This window comes from Festucalex cinctus, chromosome 17 (assembly GCF_051991245.1).
Source record: "Festucalex cinctus isolate MCC-2025b chromosome 17, RoL_Fcin_1.0, whole genome shotgun sequence".
NCBI classification, from domain to species: Eukaryota; Metazoa; Chordata; class Actinopteri; order Syngnathiformes; family Syngnathidae; genus Festucalex; species Festucalex cinctus.
Window position 1 is genome coordinate 13,550,722 of NC_135427.1, and position 19,803 is coordinate 13,570,524.

Below are 19,803 nucleotides of genomic sequence, written 5' to 3' on the forward strand. Positions count from 1 at the left end.
CAGACTTGGAAGAACACAAGATGGTCAAATGTGACTCACAAATGTTTGAAACGGTTCAGCATAATCCATCAAGTTAAAACAAAAAGTAAATTGTGTTCAAAGATCAGCTTTAATAAGAAAAGCGTTTTCATAAGAATATATTACATATAAAAGGCATCAAATTCCCTTTTCTGTACATTTTTAAAAAACAATCCACAAAACAAAAAATGTTCAGAACTGTACACGGCACAATATTTTTTTTTTCATGAGAAAAACACTTGGCATTTGTACATTGGCAGCATTAAACCATATTTTCACAAATTTATCTTCTGTAGTAAACAAGTTACCTTAACTGTAGCTCTGATAAACAATGCCATGGAAAACAAGACGCAGAAAAACATTAACACTGCACTGCGTGTGTTGGAAATTAATTCATCCGGTCCGTGTCTTCATATTAAAAACGGAAACTATGACCAGTAGAGCGAAAGCGACTTGACAAGATTCAAAAACATACTTCTTCTTTCGTGGACATTAGGAACAATAATCCCAAAAAGCTTGAAGCAGACAGGTTGATAAAAACTCATGAACATTTGTGACTATGGTACTAATTTCCATATCTCCCACAAATGACTCAAAGGCTCATGTTTGTGAACATACTTTGGGGTGACATGGCTCAACGGTAGTGTGTTCCTCTCACAACCCCGAGGTTGTGGGTTCAATCCCCCGGCCCTTGTGACTATGTCAAGTGTCCTTGAGCAAGATATTGAACCCCACCAGTCGCCCCCGAGAACACGTTCTTGTTTGGTATTTTCGTGCGATTAAAACATCAGACTTGAAAAGCACCTTGCTAAAAAGGACCATGAATCACCAATATGATATTTTCCAGGATCTTGTATTTGTCAACGTAGTGCATCATATGGCTCCTGAAATTTGGGCTCAATGTTACTAAAATACAGCAACATGTGGCCGTTGTGTCAACGACCTCATGAAAAATTTTATTTTAAGTATTTGTCTTACCTTTGTAAAAAATGCTTTGTAAAAAAAAAATAAAAATGTAAACACAAATTGACATTGTGTGTGGAAAAAGTAAAACCAACACAATTAACACCCAAATATTATCTTAGGATAGGTCCCGTTGTACCAAAAAAAAAAAAAAGTGATCCGAATAACCGAATTTATGTTGAACCCGCGTCCCCGTTCAATTGTCTGAAATGGGACATCTCCGTCATGGGGTTAATGCTAACAATTCTGTACTCATCCGCCGGGATCCCGCCGCAGCGAGCCCGGTTCCGGTCCTGGAGGAGAGTGTAGAACAAGCCCAGCGGCACGGGCATCATGGCAAATATGATGAGCAGGGCTAAGACGGCCAGAGCCCAGCCTGGGTAAGGCACGGCCATCTCGGAAGTCTGGGAAATTAGAATAAAGTCCAATCAGGCACAGGGAAAACGTTTCAACACGTGAACTTCGCACCGTAATGCTTCCTACCGTCATTTGATTCCACGCCATGTAAGTTGGCGCTTTGATGAACATGTTAATGCTTGTGGCCGCCAGCAATGCCATCATGGCCAGCTGACAAATGTACTTCCACAGGTACTTGTAGGCCACAGAGGGGCGCCAGCCCAGCATGGCCTCGATGTCGTCCAGAAACCTTTTAAACAAAGACAATGGCGGCAAAAATCACTTGAAACGCAGAAGATCATAAAACACCGACACCATGCATCTAACATGTAAACTATCATCAAGCCATGTTACATAAAAAAAAAAAAAAAAAAAAAAAAAAAAAAACATAGTATTAGCTAGCTAGCACATTTGCCTAAATATGACACAGCAAAAACTGATATATTTGTAAAATAAATAAATACATTTGTGGTGTCAAAATGAGTGCGTTAATTTGAGTTTATTGAGGGTTCCTTTAACGCAACTGATTTTTTTTTAATGCGTGTGAGCGCCCCTTAGTTGGAAAGCCTGTACTGGGGGAATTCCACTTCCAACGCAGCAGTCACGAACACGTCAAAATTTAGCAGTAATAAAGTAACAACAATGCATATATATATGAAAACTGGGGTCAAGTTGTATTTTACAATTTTAAAAATGTGCAGAATTTCACAAGTTACTTTGGTAAACATTCGATAGCTTTTAATAGGGGTGTGAATTGCCTAGTACCTGACGATTCGATTCGATACCGATTAATCCCGGTACGAATTTAAAAGTCAATTGTTGTGATTTTTTTCATTCAAATTTTGAAAATACTAATCAGTAAACTTGTAGAGTATAAGATTTGTATGAAAATTTATTATTTATCTGAAACTTCAGTCTTATACAGGTTGTAATCTGTTTGATGCTTGAACAGCATTAAAATAAAATATTAAGGCTTAATGTTCCGTTCATATAACATTCTTCCATGCTTAAGGTGTGAACCCTAACCCAAAGTAAGACGTTTTGTTGAATATTTTTCCATTAAAAATGGAAGTTTAAAATCGATTCAGCCGCCTATTGTATCGATTCGAGAATTGCGTGATGTAGTATCGCGATATATTGCCGAATCGATTTTTTTTTAACACCCCTAGCTTTTAATATGAAAAAAAAATGCACTGAGCTGTTGCCAACATCTTACAAATGCAATTATGCCATCTAGTGGCAGAAAAATGAAAAATCAATATCACACTTTTTTTTTTTTTTTTACAGTACAGCACTTTTTTTAACTCAATTTTATGAACTATTATTAAATTACTATATCAATGACTAAACGATGCAGACATATTTCTATTTAACATTTTTTCCTCTTTCACGTTAACAAGAATACGAAAACGTAGAAAAAAATATTTTATTGTACTTTTAGAACAGATAAAATTTGCGATTAATCGTGAGTTAACTATTGAAGTCATGCCATTAATTACGATAAAACAATTTTAAGGGCCTGACAACCCTAAAATAAAGTGATTTTGCCTCACCTGTCCGCTCCATACAACCAAGACACGCTGAAGTTCTCAAACACCACCACGATGATAAGAGGCAAGGTTGCAGAGTAATCGTCAAACATCATGACAAAGTAGTTCCCGCAGCGCTGAGTGAAGAGCAGGCCAATCAGGAAGCCGAAGAGGCAGCTACAAACTGTTTTGGCATAAACAGGAAATGTCGGGATGCAAGCAAATATTTGCCTCGGGTGGTTTATAACCAGCAAAGGGTGTTTGTGAAACCTGTGAGTTTGGTCTTGTTGTTTGCCAGAGTCTTGAAGCGGTCGGTGAGCGGCGCCAGGATGCCTTCCATGGTGCCGAACATGGTGCTGAGGCCCAAGTTGAGCAGCATGAGGAAGAAGAGCGCCGACCAGAACGGGCTGCCGGGTAACAAAGACATTGCCTCCGTGAAGATGATGAAAACAAGGCCGGTCCCCTGCACACCCTGAAAATAAAAAAAATTAAAAAAATCACACATACTTGAAATTTTGTGTAGTGGGAGACTGATTTTACGAATCTGAAGGCCAATAAAGCTGGTATCTCACTGATCGATGAATGCGAGCAAATTTTAGGTTTTCATCAGGTTTTGGACAGTTTTTACTTGCTGCAAAGAAATTTTTGAACATGTTCAAATTTTCACTGACTGCGGTGAACTTTTGAAACCTTTTAAGTACCCCGACGAAAACACAAAATTAGCTACATTTGCATTCATTTGTCATTTAGTGAGATACGGGGAACTTTTAATTTATGTATTTATTTATATTTTTACTTTATAAAAGATGTTGCCGACACTGCTAGCTCTCTACACTTTTTACTTTTAAAAATTAAGAAATTATGTTGAAATGAATATATTCTTTTCAGGTTTAAAATTAAAAGGAAAACCTTAAAAGTCTTGAAAATGTAAAAAGTTGTTTTAACAAACATGCTTAACTCATTCAACCCCAAAAACGTAAAAATACGTTTAATACTTTGCACTCCCGAAAACATTTTTATCCGTTTTTTTTTTTCTAGAGTATACAGAAGGCTTTGATACAGCATCTGACATGAAAAAGTGGCTTAAAGAAATGGTAGTTATTACAAAAAATGGCCAGCAGGTGGCAGCAGAGTACAAGAGATCAGCCAGAGCCATGTTGCAACAAGCTCTTTTTGCCAATGTTTTCACCAGGAATGTGAATATTGATGAAACTTTGCCATATTCTAATGCTAATTGCTGCAAAACGGAAACAGACACAAATATACTTTATTTTTCCTGATGAAAAAAAAAAAAGAGACTAATCTTTCTTTTGGTAGGTTCACATGTTTTTATAGCAATAGAACAACATTCTGTAGGGCTTGCAAAATCAGTCAAAATCCTTGCTTCAGTCAAAATGTCTGGGAGTGAATGAGTTAATGGTATTTCAACAGTATTTTTTTTTTTTATGTTAATATTTTCTCTTTTACTGTAAATGATTATCGGCTTGAAATATCGGTTAGCAGTCTCCTTGACTACTCATAATTGTATCAGTATCGGCCCTGGGAAAAAACAAAAACAAACAAACAAACCATATAGGTCTGTCACTAATTTTGTGTGGGCAACAAAAAAAAATAAAAAAAATAAAAAAATAAATCAATCATCAAGATTAAGTTAAAAAAACAAAAACAAAAACGCACCTTCTGCATCTCCTTTTCCAAGTCACAGTCAGATAAGTTAACCGGGACGTGGCTTCCATGTTGTTCGAACCAGTTCCTGTACGCCTCCAGGCCGAAAGAGCCGGGGTCCGAATGGTTAAAGCTTGGTAGCATGCTTTGGTCCATAAAACCGTTTTGGGCCTGCTCCAACAGCACATTCAGGTTACTAAGGAAAAAGCACGTGTGTAATAGAAAAATTTCAGACATTTTAGTCGTAGCTTTCGTATTTGACTTGTCTTTGTAGCACATGTTCAGGATATTTTACAACCCTGTTGTTCAGAATTCTTAAGGGTTTTTTTGTACCTCACAACACACTCCGCGACAATCTTATTAGCGCGGAAGCCGAGCACGGCGAACACCACCAGCGTGGCCAGCACAGACGTGAAGAAGTTGATGAACGACACGGTGTAGGCGTCGCGGTGGCAGTTGTTGCTCTTGGGATTATAGGACGAGTACGCGATAATGGAACCGAAACCCAGACCCAGGGCGAAGAAGACCTGCGTGGCGGCCTGCCGCCACACCTGTATATCTCCCCAGATCTCCAGCTGTGTGGAGACGAGAAAAATAACGAGCGCATCAGGGCTGCGATATTACGAAAGAGAAATCGTCATCTGCCGTCTACCTTGGGGTAGAACATGTAGGTGATTCCTTCCAAGGCCCCTTCAAGGAGAAGACCACGCACAAGGAAGCAGAACAGCACCACGTAGGGGAAGATGGAGGAGAAGTACATCACCTAAGGAGTTCCAAGAAAGAAGTGGGAGTCGTGAGGCATTGTGTTGCCTCAAGACTGAAGGTCTGACAGTAATGAGTACATTTTGCAAGTTTGCATCCAGATTAATTAATCTGCTCATAATATATTAATTGCGTCGCTCTTGTCTTTTATGTTGCATTCGAGGATGGTCGGAAGTCGGACTTATCAGAGTTCAAATCAGGAAGTGTGGACAGGAACGCCCCTTGAACTGGGAAATTCCACTTGCAAAGTCGGGAAAAATAAATAAATTGCATGAAATTATACGGTGAACGACTGAACTGTATGGAATTATTATAAAATAAGAACAATAAATGAAGCAAAATTGCGAGAAAGTAAGTTTGCTGGATGTCAAAATGAGTTTTGAGGACCAACATAACAATTTATCACTATCCGCCATTTTGGTTGTTTACTTTCGCGTCGAACGCTTTCAGGTCGGAACTGGGGAAAAAACAACTTGGATATATCTGACCATCCTCGAATGCAGCATTAGACCTTTGAAAAAGAGTTTGGGAAGATGATGTAATCACTATTATTCGCTTTTATGACTACAGTTTTCACCTTGACTGAGCTCTTAATCCCCTTGAACATTCCCAGGCACACAATGACCCAGGCGGCCAGCAGACAGCCAACGATGTACGGGTTGAAGGAGCCCGTCTCGTTGATGTTGTCCGTGATATCCAGCGCTTTGCGGTACCAAAAGTAGGACGTTGTGGAGTTGGCCTTACATTCTGGAAAGAAAACATCGTGATGAGGACGTTTTTCCTGAATCACTGCGAAGATGATACATGAGAATCGCACACACCTGTCACATTCGCCTCCTCTGGACACGATGTCCAAGGTAAAGGGGACTGAAAGGAATTGCCAAGGTAGAAAAGGCTCCATGCGAGGATTACGTTGTAGTAGAGCGCCACGAAGAAGCATACCTGAGAGTGCACAAATTTACAAACTCAGCCGGAACAAATCCATGGCACACTAATTTCAGTGGTGAAATCTGCCATATGATTACATTTTAGATCAAGGAATACAGAAAATATGAGGACCTCATTCCACCTACATTCCACTACTCATCGGTATTTAAAATATTCACTAACTGGTTCTAACAGGTTAAGCTGGCATAACAAATTGTCAGAAATATTTGGAACTTACCACACAGCTGGAGTAGCCAATTCCTACAAGCCTGGGGGATATGAACTTCCACACGCCGATGCTTCCCTGTCTGATGGCCTGACCGGCAGCCAGTTCCAAGAAGAACAAGGGAATACCCACAACCAGCATCATCAGCACGTAGAGCAACAAAAAAGATCCTAACAACATACAAATTAAGACAAAAAGTCATTATTTCTCAATACAAAAATGATATAAACAAATATATATACACACTCACCGCCTCCATTTTGATGGCACAAATATGGAAACCTCCAGACGTTACCGAGCCCAACGCTGAATCCCACCTGAGCCAAAAAGTACTCGATTTTGCTGTTCCAGCCTGCTCGGCCTTCGGGCTCAGAGGCATCTTGGTTCTCTTCTTGACAGCTGGTTTCCACATCCGAGAGCTGCTTCTCCATCTATGAAGACAAAATGGACAACAAATAATTATATAACCTGTACTTTCAAATCTGTTCCTTGATGGACATTGGACACTTGTGTGTTACACTGCAAAATGACATACAGTATTAATAGCAACTTAAATTTGTTAAAACTACTTCAGTCAAAACATACTTTTATATATTGTTTTTGAGCGTCACTTGAATAAAATGGTCAATGAAGTCGTGTCATTTTAAACATTAGTATTAGCCTTTTCATGAGACTGTGCATTACATTACGGTGGTGTAAAATAATATTAAATATATTTTTTAGGAATAAAAAATCGCCTCATTTTTTGCCTACAGTGCTAATTTTGATGTTGGTCAAGCTGGTGGAACTTGGAAAGCTAAATAGCTTTTCTATGTGGTACTTGGTGTAAAACGTTTGACTACTAAGCACTGAAATCGTTTAAAAGAGAAAATACTTGACGTGTTATTCATTCAAAAATTGGGTTTTAATTAAGCATATTGGTATTTTCCCCTGGTGATATTGTGCCCTCTACTTCGCGGCATCCTTGATCCAAGCACCTAGCTAACTACAACACGTACATTTGCGGCCATAGACAAAACCACGGACCCCACTACAGTTCTCATAACATGACCCAAACTAACATGAGGAGCAGGGAATGAATTTTACGTCTAGGGTAGTGGGGAAAAAACAACGCAGGGGGCACAAATGTGATAAATATTGACGATAAAATCTTATGAGAACGCACGTGTGACTACCGTTTCAATCTCGATAAAAACAAAAAGACGCCGTCAAACAGTTACTTGAAAAACATACTGGAAATATGCTACCGGTATAATAAGTAAAAGGCAAACACAATGGCAGTGCAATACTGTATAATAACTGAAAACAATAGTGTAAAAATTACTACCGCAATTTTCTAAACCGTCTTCACCGCGTGTAGACCTCGCCTACATGCTGCGTTCACTGACATTGTTGACTTCAGCACTTTCGTCAGAAGTGAGTCAACGAGGAAAGCATACAGGTTAGCGTTGCACGTTCAACTGAAAGTCGCGTTTTTATTGTATTCTGATACCTTAAAGACTTCCAACTTTCAACTTTTACTTGTATTATCAATTAATTATGCTTTATACAGTTGTAAATTGGTATTTAAAAGCCCGACGCACATACGCACGCTGGGGCCTTGAAGGCAACACAATTCTGCATGCTGCGTTCACAAACTATTGTTTGGCTAGCAGTAAACGTCATAAAGGGTGATTCAAAGAGGAAAGGATACAAGACAACGTGATTTCAAAGTCTTAAATTTACTGTATTCAGTTGTTCTAACAGGTTCCACTTTTCATCCGCAAAAATGACTTATTCTTGTCGCAAACCTCACACTCACCTCCCATAAGTCCTGCGTCCAATGGGTTCGTGAAGGCAGCAGAATCTACAACATCCGAATACGTTTATATATTACGTATGCGGGTAAACTATTTACATTAACGCATGCATCATTATTGCTAACTCGCCCACATAGTATTTCATTTTGACCACATCGTGTTTAACTTCTAATATTGTAAAATATGTTCACGTTCAATTGTGGGTTAAATAACCTGTGATCAATCATTTGAAATTTGTCGGTTAAATAAATAAATAAATCATCCAATCATCTGTTTCGTTCCCTACTGGATTTCTTATTAATCGGTAAACTGACGCAATAATGGACATCTATGACCACTTCCGATCAAGCGCTCAAAAATGCTAATGAGATTCTCCAAATTAAAACAAAAATAATAATAAATAAGTCTTAAAATGATGTTTTTTGTTGACATTGGCAGTCTACCGTGTAGGCAAGTGAGTGTTAATTCCACGGAGCGCATCGTCACACAACTGCCACGTATGCCGCTTTAAAAGTCATAACAGCGCACAAAAATCATCCACGGTATTAGCGAGAACGCACTAGATCAAATATGTTATGAGCGTGCTAAAATGTCGTAAATACCTTATTCGCAGAAATAACTGGGGGGAATTGTCCTTAAAACAAAAGTCAACTATGTTGACGCTTCTTTGCTGCCACTTTTCCCAACTCCGCCTCTCTCCTTCATTGGTGCACTATGGAGGCTTGTTGTGAAAAGTGACACCTTGACTAAATTACGGGTTGCGTTTACCTTTAGAAAATGCATTGGAACACTGACATAAGATTTTTTTTTTTTTTAATTTACGGGAGAACCACGTAAAGTTTCTTAGTACATCACAGAATACAGAAAAGCAACAGGCAAACAGAATGCAAATGTGCCCCCTAGGGGTTTAAACGCTGATTTCTATTATGCCATGACGTCATTGCCAAATTATTACGCAAGTGTCTCCGCGTTGTGCATACGGGACCTGATTATTTATTGGATGTAGATCACACACACAAAAAAAACGGGTTTTACTGGTCCAGGGTAGCTACAGCAGGTTTTGCTCCGAGTAACCAATCAGAAGACTGAAAAAGTGTGCCGTGCAAAATTTGACTAAAAAAAAATAGTGTTATTTATGCCAGTGACGAATAGTGGTGGAACAATTAAATGCACTATGAAGGTATGTGCATGCACATATGCATCCACGTGTTGCCATTCATTCAGAAAATAATATTATATTTAAAAAAGATCACAATATTGTAAAAATAAATAAATAAATAAATAAAAAGAGCTAATACTAAAAAAGCACAATATTGTGCTTTTGTACATAACAGCAATGCATATAAACCACCTACAATCTCTAATAACAATAGTGAGGCACTTATTTGGCAATGAAAGCACACATTGATCGCTTCACAAGCAAATTATGTTCCCCTTCATCTAACAATTAGCATAGATTTTAAACAAAGACGGCCAAAACATCCCTAATAAAAATTAAATTCCACTCATAAACTAGCCACCAGAGGGTGCTAGAAATGCACAATTGGAAATCAACCTGACTTTAACAGATAGGTTCCTTTTTAAATATTGTGAACATGACGATGACAATATTGTGGCAGTTTTAATTTTACGATATTGCCCTTATCGTTACATCTCGGCATTTAGATCGCAATCATCACTTTCCTCAACGTCGCCCCTGGCTACAATCCCTCACATGTGTCAACACAACACACAAGATGAGTACACAATTCCAGTGAGGGCGGGCCGGGCTGGGCAGGGTGCGAACGTGCAAAAAAAAATTGACACACCTCTGTTCGGCTAAACGCATTCATGGGGAATGTCACACCTGATGCACTCACCGCCGGCATATTTTCGTTTTTCATAACACGGATGTAAGTCTTTTGAGATCAGGATTTAAAGTATTGGAAGCTTGTCGGCATTTGGTAAGTTTGAAAATACATTTTTGAAAGAGTTGGTATAGTGAAAGAGTGGTTGAGTTGAACATGTACAGTAGTAGTGTCATGATAGGTATGCCATTGATCTATTTTTAGTCAGATGGGCTTGGACTGTATCCCAAAAAAAAAAAAAAAAAAAAATGGACATGCTTTTAGTGTCATTGTTATTTTTGCGCCACATATTTGTGCCCCAAGAGTTTGTCAGGTGGATTAGCTGGAATCAAACATGCTGACGTACACACCTTAAAGTGAAAAGACGACTTGACTACAATGTAGATTGGTTCTAAGCTCAAATGCAAATTCAATGGAAGTATAATGAGCTTGTGTAATTGTTGACGGATTAGCATTAATCCAACATCCTGATGTTTGATTAACCCTCACTGTTTATGTGTGAGAGACGGTTTATTACCACTAGTATTAAAAAAAACTAGAATAAATAGAATGAAACATGTATATAAAATAAAAACATAGCTTTGCCCACAATGCAAAATGCTACTTACATGCTAACCTTTAGCATCAATAGCTATATGAACACAAAACAGTTCAGATATTCTTTATATGATGTGGAATAGCACTTAAATACACTAGACTGATCCTGGGATGGTTTTACGACGCTTACATTTGCTTTTAAACTCAAAAGGCAGCACTGAAACTTGAATATTGTATGGGAAATTTCAGTTCAGTGCTATTGTTAGCTAAGTTAGCTTGTGGTGGTAATTTAGCAGCGTCTGTGAAAGTGCCTGGTGAAAAGAAGTGTGAGCGATACCGGTGACTCGAGTAGAGTGCTGATGATCTCCATAAATAGGGTGGATAGGAAGTCAGACCGGTCAGGCAGCTCGTGTAATCCCTGGTTACGGAATCACTCACAGATAAGAGAGGAGAGACTGAGGGAATTTAATGAGCAGCGTAGCGTTTTAAATGAATGAATGAAGTTGTTTATTTCAAGGAGCTTTTTTTTTTTCTCTAGTTAAGTGTTGGGTTGTATCGTTACAACAAATTCATTGGTATCAAAATCAGCAGGAACTCCAAAATGGAACATGTTTCAAGTTCAAATTCAAATCCACAACCAAAAAAAAAAAAAAATTCCCCATGAGAAATATGTGAATTAATTTGTTACAGTCGTAAAACTATTATTTATCATCAGTGTTCGTCCACCTACTTAAAAATTTACTTATTTATTGAAACTCGTACTTATTTGCACCAAAGCCATGTCTAATAGAAAAAGTAGCATTTTGACGCCATCTTATGTCATTTTGGTACCAAGCAAGGACAGATTTTTTAAGTGTGGTTAGGAACCTAAATAGATAAAAAAAAAAAAAAAAAAAAATAGTAGTGCTTTGGCACCATCAGCTGATATCAATTAGGCAAATAGTAAACTTTATTTCGGGGGGTGCCAATTCCTTACATATTTTCACTAAAATAAACAACATTTTTACTTTCTGAGTCATATTTTACCCATAAAATGTTGAAATCGCACTAATTTTTAAGGTGCCAAAAAGAACCTTCAACAACTTTTAACAGTGTTCACATCTACAGTGAATGACACACATGAACAGAAGGACAAATGATGACAAACGTCAGACGGTATTTTGTCAAGGTGAGTCTTGTCGCACGCACGCGACTCCCCCGTGTGAGATTGCGTCTCAAATGACTCATTTGTCTTTTTTTTTTTTTTTTTGGTCCAGCACCTGATCACCTTCTCCCTCCAGAAAGGAGACGTGACGACAGTGGAGGAGGCCCAGTCTCGTCTCCTCCTGCTGGCTCGGAACAAAACGATATGGAGTCAACAGATGCTGCTGGATGTCGGATCTGACGCCGTTTATCTCAGAGATATACAGACTAAGGCGGGTAGATGTGATGTAGTCGGGTCTTCTTATGCTTTCTTACGGCATTTTACGGTCTGCCAAAATACCAATACTTAGTCTAGCCCATCCCACCTCTGCGTGGATTTACACGGCACATTGCAACAGATTTACATAATCGCTCTTATTTTGGTCTACAGGAGGAGCTGGAGAACTACTCCTTCAACTCCATCTTCCGCTGCGAGTCTATCAACTCCGAGGAGCTCTTCCCATCCCTCCTCCTCCTCGTGTGCCAAAGCGCCCATGAGAAGAAACCCGATATTCTTTTCTTCAATTGTGAGGACATGATGGTGAGCACCATAAACACGTCGCCCTGGTTTGACCTGAGTGGGTCAGATTTTTTACTTCTGGTTTGGCATTCTCGCAGGCAGAACACATCCGCGACAACATCACGCAGGCTGTTTCCAAGTCTGGGCGGAGTAAGACCACTCCTGATCCAATCAGGTACGCAGTTTTCAGTTTTTACCATTACTTAATGCACTAAACTTTGGAATCAGCCAGCCCTCCAGTTGATTCAAAATGATACCACTGGCTTCTGAACTGGAACACGTAAGAGGGAGCATATAACTTGTAGCCTTGCTCCGCTCCACTGGCTTCTTGTGCACTTTAGAGTTCAGTAAAAAAAAAAATGACGATATTTTGGTTAATATTGCGCTAGTGGAATATGAGTTAAGTAGCAAAATCCAGCCGTTTTTATCCATCTCAGAGGGTCGCCATTTTGCCACTTGCTGTCGAGTGAAACATCACAGTTGCTCAGGTGTCAGTTAACAACCAATCACAGCTCAGCTCCAGAAAACAGGAGAGCTGTGATTGGTCGTAGCCCTGAGCAACTGTGATGTCATCTTCAGTCGACAGCATGTGGCAAAATGGCGGCCCCTGAGATGGATAAAAACAGCTGGATTTTGCTACATAACTCATATTCCACAAATTTATTAATCAGAACGTCATGTTTAGACCAGTGAGGTCACATGCAACATAGTATTGTCATCAGTCCTCCCTCAAATTTCACTCATTGGTTCAATATGCATATAACTCCTATTGTAACTTTGGAGTACGTTTAATTTATTTTTATTTTATTTTTTTAAATTAGATTTTTATTGATTTCATTTTTTTTTTCTTGATATATTTTTAAAATTTGGAAAGGGTCTCGTGGGGCTTACCTCATTTGCTGCCTTTTTTTTTTCTGCCTTGAAACCCATTTTCTTCCTTAAAAGGATACTTTGGAGTTCATTTTATTGATTTATTTTTTTAATTTGATTGTTTATTGATTTCATTTTTTATTATTTTTTTCTTGATATATTTCTAAAATTTGGAAATTATCTCTTAACCAATTTTCTTCCTTAATTAAAGGGATAATTTGGAGTTCACTTTATTTATTTATAATTGGATTTTTTTTTTTAAAGATTTTTTTTTCTTGATATATTTTTAAAATTTGGAAATGGTCTTACTGGGCCTTACCTCATTTTCTGCCTTTTTTTTTTTTTTTTTTTTTTTAAATCTGCCTTGAAACCCATGTTCTTCCTTAAAGGGATATTTTGGATTTCATTTTGTTTATTTATTTATATTTTTAATTTCTTGATATATTTTTAAAATTTGAAAATGGTCTCCCCAGACCTTTCCTCGTTTGCTGCCTTTTTTTCTTTTTCTTTATTTTATCTGCCTTGAAAACCATTTTCTTTATGCTCTTTTCATTTTGTTTATTAAAAAAAAAATTCTTGATATATTTTTAAAATTTGGAAATGGTCTCCTTAGACCTTTCCTTGTTTGCTGCCTTTTTTTCAAATATTTTTTTATTTTTTATTTTATCTGCCTTGAAACCCATTTTCTTCCTTAAGACTGGCGTACTAGACGTGATTGCGATGCCACAGGTGTACATCACCTCCTGTTGTGGTTTCCCTGTATTCTTATGGGTCAGTGAACAGCGAAACAAAACCAAGCCACCTCCAGTTTGCTTTCCTGCCGCCATTATGATGAATCAAAGCGGCGCCACAGTTACGGTCGCTGTGCGTGCGTGCGTGCGTGTTTTGCATGCTGCTTGCGTGTGCGCTGGGGAGGGAGGGCAGTGTAAACAGCTGACAGAGAGAGCAACCTGTTCTACCGGTTGCCACATAACTTGAGAAGGTGTGACAGACAGAGGGAGACCGGCCATTGCGGCAAAAGGCACAAGGAGCAGCGGCGGGATGACCTCGGATTAGTTTCAGAGGGGCTCGGGTTTGGATTACGGATGACCTGTTCTCAGATTGTTTCAAAGGACCAGCGGAGGGAGCGTTAACGGGGTAAGGGAGATATACGCCCAACTTCCGGGTTAGGGAGTCATTCAAATGTGCGAAGTGATTGCTAACCATGCATACGGTAAAAGGACGCTAAAGATATCGAGCCACTCTCGTATTTTACCGTATATTTTTATTATATACAGTAAGCAGGTGCGTCCTTTTGTTTTTATACCAGTGATTCGCAATCATCATGTTAGTTTGTTGTGAAAAATCTCAAGATGTTTTGAAGAAAGTATACCTTGTTTCTTTATCTATCTGATAAACACTGTTTAATAGCATTTTTTTTTGTTTAGAAAAGTAGAAACCTATAACAAATTTAACAAAAAGAAGCCTAAATTAAATTTTTGAGTCTGAAAATCTAAAAAACATTTGACTTTTTTTAGGCTAAAAATATGCTATGTGAATGTACAGTATGTGAACTTGACTGACATTGCAGAGTCAGCAGCCGCCATCATCATCATCATCATCATCAAGTCTTAACGCGGTGGACTATCTGTCTTATCTTCTTCCCTGAAGGCTTTCCCACAACGGCGCAGACATGATTGACCCCTACGGCATTCCGAGCCACCCCATCGCGCACGCCCCCAATGCCCCTCCAACCAACCCGCCGCCTTACCCCGGACCGAGAGGTTAGAAAAGCACCTTCTTTATACAGTGGTACCTTGACTTCAGAATTTGTTTTGGTTTAAATGACTCCATATTTTTTTTCCCCCTCGCAATGCTTGAAAAACTAATTGATGTTTTCTTAAGTAAAATTGAAGTCAATGAACGATATCATCTTACATGTCTCACGCGCAGCCAACGGAGCGCCTGACGTCTCCTTGCTTCGAGCCGAGAGAGAAGTGGTACGCCGCCGTCCACCTTTTGGCTTCGGCCTCGTCGCCTGCAGGTCAAGAGACGGGCATTAAAAAAAGAGCGACTTCCTCTCCCCTCAGGAGATTCTCAATCACTGCTTCGATGACATCGAGAGCTTCATGTCCAAACTGCAGCAGACGGCCGAGGCCGCCATCGTGCTTAACCAGAGGAGGAAGAAGAAGAAAAGCAAAAAGCAGAGTGCGGAAGGTAAAAATGAATTTATGATAAGTGAGAAAATTTGGGTTTGGATATATTTCGATTTTTGGGTTAACTGTTCTCTACTTGAGCCTTTTTTGGGGGGGTGGTAGGGGGGGAAGAGTTTCTACTTTTACTATGATGGGCAACTGTAACAAACTAGGGAGTATAAACGCATGGAATAAATAAAAATAAATAAATAAAGTCATGATTCAAAACAGCGAGCTTCTGTTCACAATTTCTCATTCTAATCTGAAAAACAAAACAAAACATACAGATAAGGTCTAAATTTTCTGTTGTTCGCATTCGCTAATTAAGCATTGTTTGTTTGCTTCCGCAGCTCAAAAATACTGCGAAAAAAAAAAAGTCACGTGAGATGTATTTTTTTCTGATGTTAGCATTAGCTGATTTAGCATTTTTTTGCTTGGCTTCTTTTTGCCTTTCAAAAATTCTCAGTCTAGTCTGAAAAATATAGTTGAGTTTTTCTGTTGTTAGCGATAGCTAATTTCACATTTTGTTTTCTTCCGTTGCTCAAAAATTCTCAGTCTACTGTGAAAAAAAAAAAAACATAGGTGAGATGTATTTTTTCTGTTGTTAGCATTAGCTGATTTTGCATTTTTTTTGCTCGGCTTCTTTTTGCCTTTCAAAAATTCTCAGGCTAGTCTGAAAAATATAGTTGAGTTTTCCTGTTGTTAGCGTTAGCTAATTTCACATTTTGTTTGCTTCTGTTGCTCAAAAATTCTCAGTCTAGTCAAAATAAAAACATACATGTGAGATGTATTCTTTCCTCGTTGGCATAATTTAATTTACCATTTAAAAAAAATATAAATATTAGCTTTAGCATTTTTTTCCCACAACTTTAACAAGGAAAAACATTCTTTTGAAACCATAAAAGTAACATGCAACACAATTTTTTCAATGGGCCAAGTTATCACGACAGGTATTATTGTTTATAGTTGACCAGTACATTTCATGGTCTGTACTTTGTACTTAACATAAAGGAACTGAAGCAGTACTTCTTCTATTACCAGTTCTACTTCTACCTAAGTACTTTTTACCACCTCTGGTTATTTGTTAACACAGAAGACTTACTCACCATGCGGGCCAGGCCGCCACCCGAGGAGGAATTTGTTGATATCTTCCAGAAATTCAAATATTGCTTCAGTCTACTGGTCTGTATTAAAAAAAACAAAACACATCACTTCTTCTGGTACTGTTTTATTTTCTGCTTGCTTTTGTGACACGTTTTTTCTGCATAGGCCCGTTTGAAATCAACCATAGCCAGTCCTTCCTCTGATGAACTTGTTCATCACGTATTTAAACCACTGGATATGGTAAGTGGATATTACATCCTCTACTTTTTTTTTTTCCATTGTCGTAAAATGAAGGGTGTGTCTGTAAATGATTGTTTCATTCATACAGTATTACCGTCTTACAGTATTAATGTTTTATTCTAGAGTATAGGCTTTTATACCACTTCTGACATGAAGAGGTGGCTTAAAGAAATGGTAGTTAATAAAAAAAAATAAAATAAAGGCCAGCAGGTGGCAGCAGAGTACAAGAGATCAGCCAGGGCCATGTTGCAATAAGCTCTTTTTGTCAATGTTTTCACCAGGAATGTGAATATCGATGAAACTAGCTATGCTAATTGCTGCAAAACGGAAACAGATACTTTTTTTCCCCTTATGAAAGAAGACACTAATCTTTCTTATGGTAGGTTCCTTGTTTTTATAGCAATAGAACACAATATTCTGCGGACCTTGCAAAATCCAGTTGCTTCAGTGAAAATGGCTGGGAGTGAATGAGTTAATATGATTAACCTTTAAAAAAAATAATTTTAAATCTGCCACTATGAATAAAAAGGCAATTTACAAACACGTTTACAATGTTTCATCACAACCACTAACCTAACCCTACATGTTTATTATTTTTAAATGATTGCAATTATATTACGAATGACATTATAATACTCATCCCACAAGAGAATCATCAGTTTAATTGCCAAGTATGTTCAACACACCTGGAATTTGCCTCTGGCTGTCGCTCGCACTTTAACACTGTAGTAGTGTACATACGGTGTACAGTATATTATAAAAGGATGTAAACGTCAGGGATAGAAGTATGAATGACACATTCAAACTGATAGGTAAAAATAACATTTTTTTATCTTTATGGACAGTAATGTAGTGTCTTTTAACCCTTAATGGTGCTTCATCTCTAGTTTTTTAAATGCAGAAAATATTTATGGCTCTTTACAGTATACTTGCTTATTGCGATGCTCTTGCATGTTACATTGTACATTACTAAAACCAAATTTAAAGATGATTCAAATTTTACAATGTTTAATTAACCAATTTTAGGGGGCAAAAATGTTAAATGAATGTGACAAAGGACTCTTGACAATGAAAGAACGGAGCCCCCTGGGCCATACTCTGCCCACCCGTGATTTACGCTATTCTACGCTAATGCTATATATTTAGCTTCCCGTGCGTAAACTGTATGAAAAGAGTGTTCGTGTGTGAGCCGAGCGCGTCGCTTATCAGAGCGGGCATGTGAACAGCGGTTTGTTTGTCTTATCTGGGTGTGTCCAGATGGTGAAGACGACAGGGGGCCCGGCTCTGGCGGCCGCCGTGTCCAGTCCCGCCCTGACCGGCGCTGCCGTGTCCCTGCTGCAAGAGAACCTCAACGTGGAGGAGAGGCATCTGTGGACGTCCCTGGGTCCCAACTGGACGCACTCTCGGTCAGTATTACCGGGGCTAATAAAGGTCACGCAGGGACAAAACAGTTTCGGATTTGAAATACAGAGAGTTTAGTTATGTCAAATAATGTTTCCCCATTGAAATGAATGGCATTACCGGTAATCTGTTCCGTCCTCCCCAAAAAACAACAAACCGGAATGACATTATTGAATAATAGAATGTAAAGAATTAAACATGTTTTGCTTTAGTTTTATGGATATTGTTTAATGGGCTTTAGGGTATACTTCATACTATTTAATAATATATATACACAATCTTCTTCATCTGCTGTCAGCTCGGAGCTCAGAGGCCCCATCGCTCCGTACACGCCCGTGTTCTTAGACGGCTGGAAGCCCGACACGTTCCGGGCGGACGGGCAGGTTTGGGAGGATCCGGTCGAGTCACAGCACAAACACGAAGCCCTCCGGCTCAAACAAGAGGTACGCAATGTTGCGTAAAAGTTTGGAATAGTATTTGTTTTTGTATTTTTTCAAATTCATGCTAGTTGATCATTTCAAATTTGTCATTTAAAAAAATATATACAAGCTTGTTCTTTCCAGCTAAAAGATATAGCACATAAAAATCACTTGAACTCAAAGTTTGCTCAAGGTATGAATAATATTTGAACTGTACATGCTTCGTGTTTTATGACCTATGAGAGCATGTTTAGCCATTATTAAAAGGCCTTATCAGCACCATCCATCTCCTTACCAGGGTTATATAGTTTTGGAATTTTTCATTTTAGTTAGTTTTGATTTCATTTTGAGTTTTTTTTGTTTTTTTTTTAGTCAGTTTTAATTCATTTTCTGTGTGGTTCTGTTAGTTCTTATTAGTTTTAGTTATTTAATAAATGCTTAGTTTTAGCTAGTTTCAGTATTATTTTTTATTTTTTGTATTACTTGTGCGCAATATTTAAAAAAAAAAACCATGGAAGTGACATCATCTGAGGGTGCTTTTCTATTGGCTGCTAGTGAGATGACGTCACTTCTGTGTGACAACACTTTCAAACATGCTTATTCCAGTGAATATCAAAATAAATTTACTTAATATCCATCCATATTCTTGACCGCTTACTCCTCACAAGGGTCGCAGGAGGTGCTGGAGCCTATCCCAGCTAGCTTCGGGTAGTAGGCGGGGGACACCCTGAACTGGTTGCCAGCAAACCGCAGAAATTTACTTAAGATCACATTTAAAATCATCCTCAAAGGTTCATGCATTAATCACCAAAGACTAAACAAACATTTTTACTATAATTCTAGTTTTATAAACATAAAATAGTTTGTTAGTTTTCGTTTTTATTTCGTGAACCATTATTATTATTATAATTTTTTTTAGTTAACTAAAATAACATTGTTCCTTACCTCAATGTTTGCATGTCCTGTTTTTGACAGCAGCAGCAGCAGCAACAGCTCGACAGCCACATCAGTGATGAAATGTAAGTCCTCTTTTAAAGATCTGCAGTAAGTAATGTGCAAGAAATGTCTTATGGTGCAGTGGGATTGTGACATCACACAAATCTGTCTCCCCTCTAGAGACACAGGAGGCTCCCCAGAGTCTGAAAAAGTCTACAGCTGCAGTTATGACTTCATCGCCAGGAACAACACGGAGCTTTCCGTGCAGCAAGGGGAGACGCTCGAGGT

At 38.4% G+C, this 19,803-nt stretch overlaps 2 protein-coding genes across 13 annotated transcripts in view; one reads left to right on the plus strand and one right to left on the minus strand.

Annotated features, from left to right (window-relative positions):
- Positions 1-90: 90 nt before the first annotated feature.
- Positions 91-9,067, minus strand: LOC144004924 (sodium-dependent neutral amino acid transporter B(0)AT2-like). 5 transcript variants are annotated; one of them, XM_077502633.1, is made up of 12 exons: positions 8,888-9,067; positions 6,737-6,917; positions 6,499-6,656; positions 6,155-6,275; positions 5,911-6,080; positions 5,224-5,334; positions 4,905-5,146; positions 4,584-4,767; positions 3,177-3,378; positions 2,931-3,090; positions 1,465-1,627; positions 91-1,385 (listed from the first exon to the last, which is right to left on the minus strand). In XM_077502633.1, the coding sequence occupies exons 2-12, from the start codon at positions 6,915-6,917 to the stop codon at positions 1,155-1,157; spliced, it is 1,923 nt and encodes a 640-aa protein (XP_077358759.1). In that variant the 5' UTR covers positions 8,888-9,067; the 3' UTR covers positions 91-1,154. The 5 variants fall into 5 exon arrangements, with proteins under 5 accessions (XP_077358759.1, XP_077358762.1, XP_077358761.1 ...); XM_077502636.1 differs by lacking the exon at positions 8,888-9,067 and adding an exon at positions 8,288-8,742; XM_077502635.1 differs by lacking the exon at positions 8,888-9,067 and adding an exon at positions 7,814-7,954.
- The window catches only part of LOC144004923 (epidermal growth factor receptor kinase substrate 8-like protein 1), a 14,435-nt gene continuing 2,866 nt past the window's right edge, over positions 8,235-19,803 (plus strand). Inside the window, exons 1-14 of one of the 8 annotated variants that reach the window (XM_077502624.1) lie at positions 8,235-10,228; positions 11,762-11,837; positions 11,926-12,084; positions 12,243-12,392; positions 12,470-12,546; positions 14,892-15,004; positions 15,174-15,220; positions 15,311-15,437; positions 16,509-16,597; positions 16,685-16,759; positions 18,017-18,165; positions 18,459-18,603; positions 19,555-19,598; positions 19,696-19,801. In XM_077502624.1, the coding sequence (XP_077358750.1) occupies positions 11,805-11,837; positions 11,926-12,084; positions 12,243-12,392; positions 12,470-12,546; positions 14,892-15,004; positions 15,174-15,220; positions 15,311-15,437; positions 16,509-16,597; positions 16,685-16,759; positions 18,017-18,165; positions 18,459-18,603; positions 19,555-19,598; positions 19,696-19,801 (1,314 nt within the window). In that variant the 5' untranslated portion in view covers positions 8,235-10,228; positions 11,762-11,804. Of the gene's footprint in view, positions 10,229-11,761; positions 11,838-11,925; positions 12,085-12,242; positions 12,393-12,469; positions 12,547-14,088; positions 14,379-14,811; positions 15,005-15,173; positions 15,221-15,310; positions 15,438-16,508; positions 16,598-16,684; positions 16,760-18,016; positions 18,166-18,458; positions 18,604-19,554; positions 19,599-19,695; positions 19,802-19,803 lie in introns of those variants that run through there. The other 7 variants (XM_077502628.1, XM_077502629.1, XM_077502626.1 and 4 more) reach the window with 7 other exon arrangements.

Bases quoted from the DNA above. Each gene is read 5' to 3' on its own strand.
- LOC144004924 (XM_077502633.1), bottom strand. From the start codon at position 6,917: ATGGAGAAGCAGCTCTCGGATGTGGAAACCAGCTGTCAAGAAGAGAAC. The intron at 1,628-2,930 runs GTGAGGCAAAAT...TTTGTTTAAAAG, and splicing joins TGGTTGTATGGAGCGGACAG to GTTTCTGGACGACATCGAGG. The intron at 1,386-1,464 runs GTAGGAAGCATT...CTAATTTCCCAG, and splicing joins TGGCGTGGAATCAAATGACG to ACTTCCGAGATGGCCGTGCC.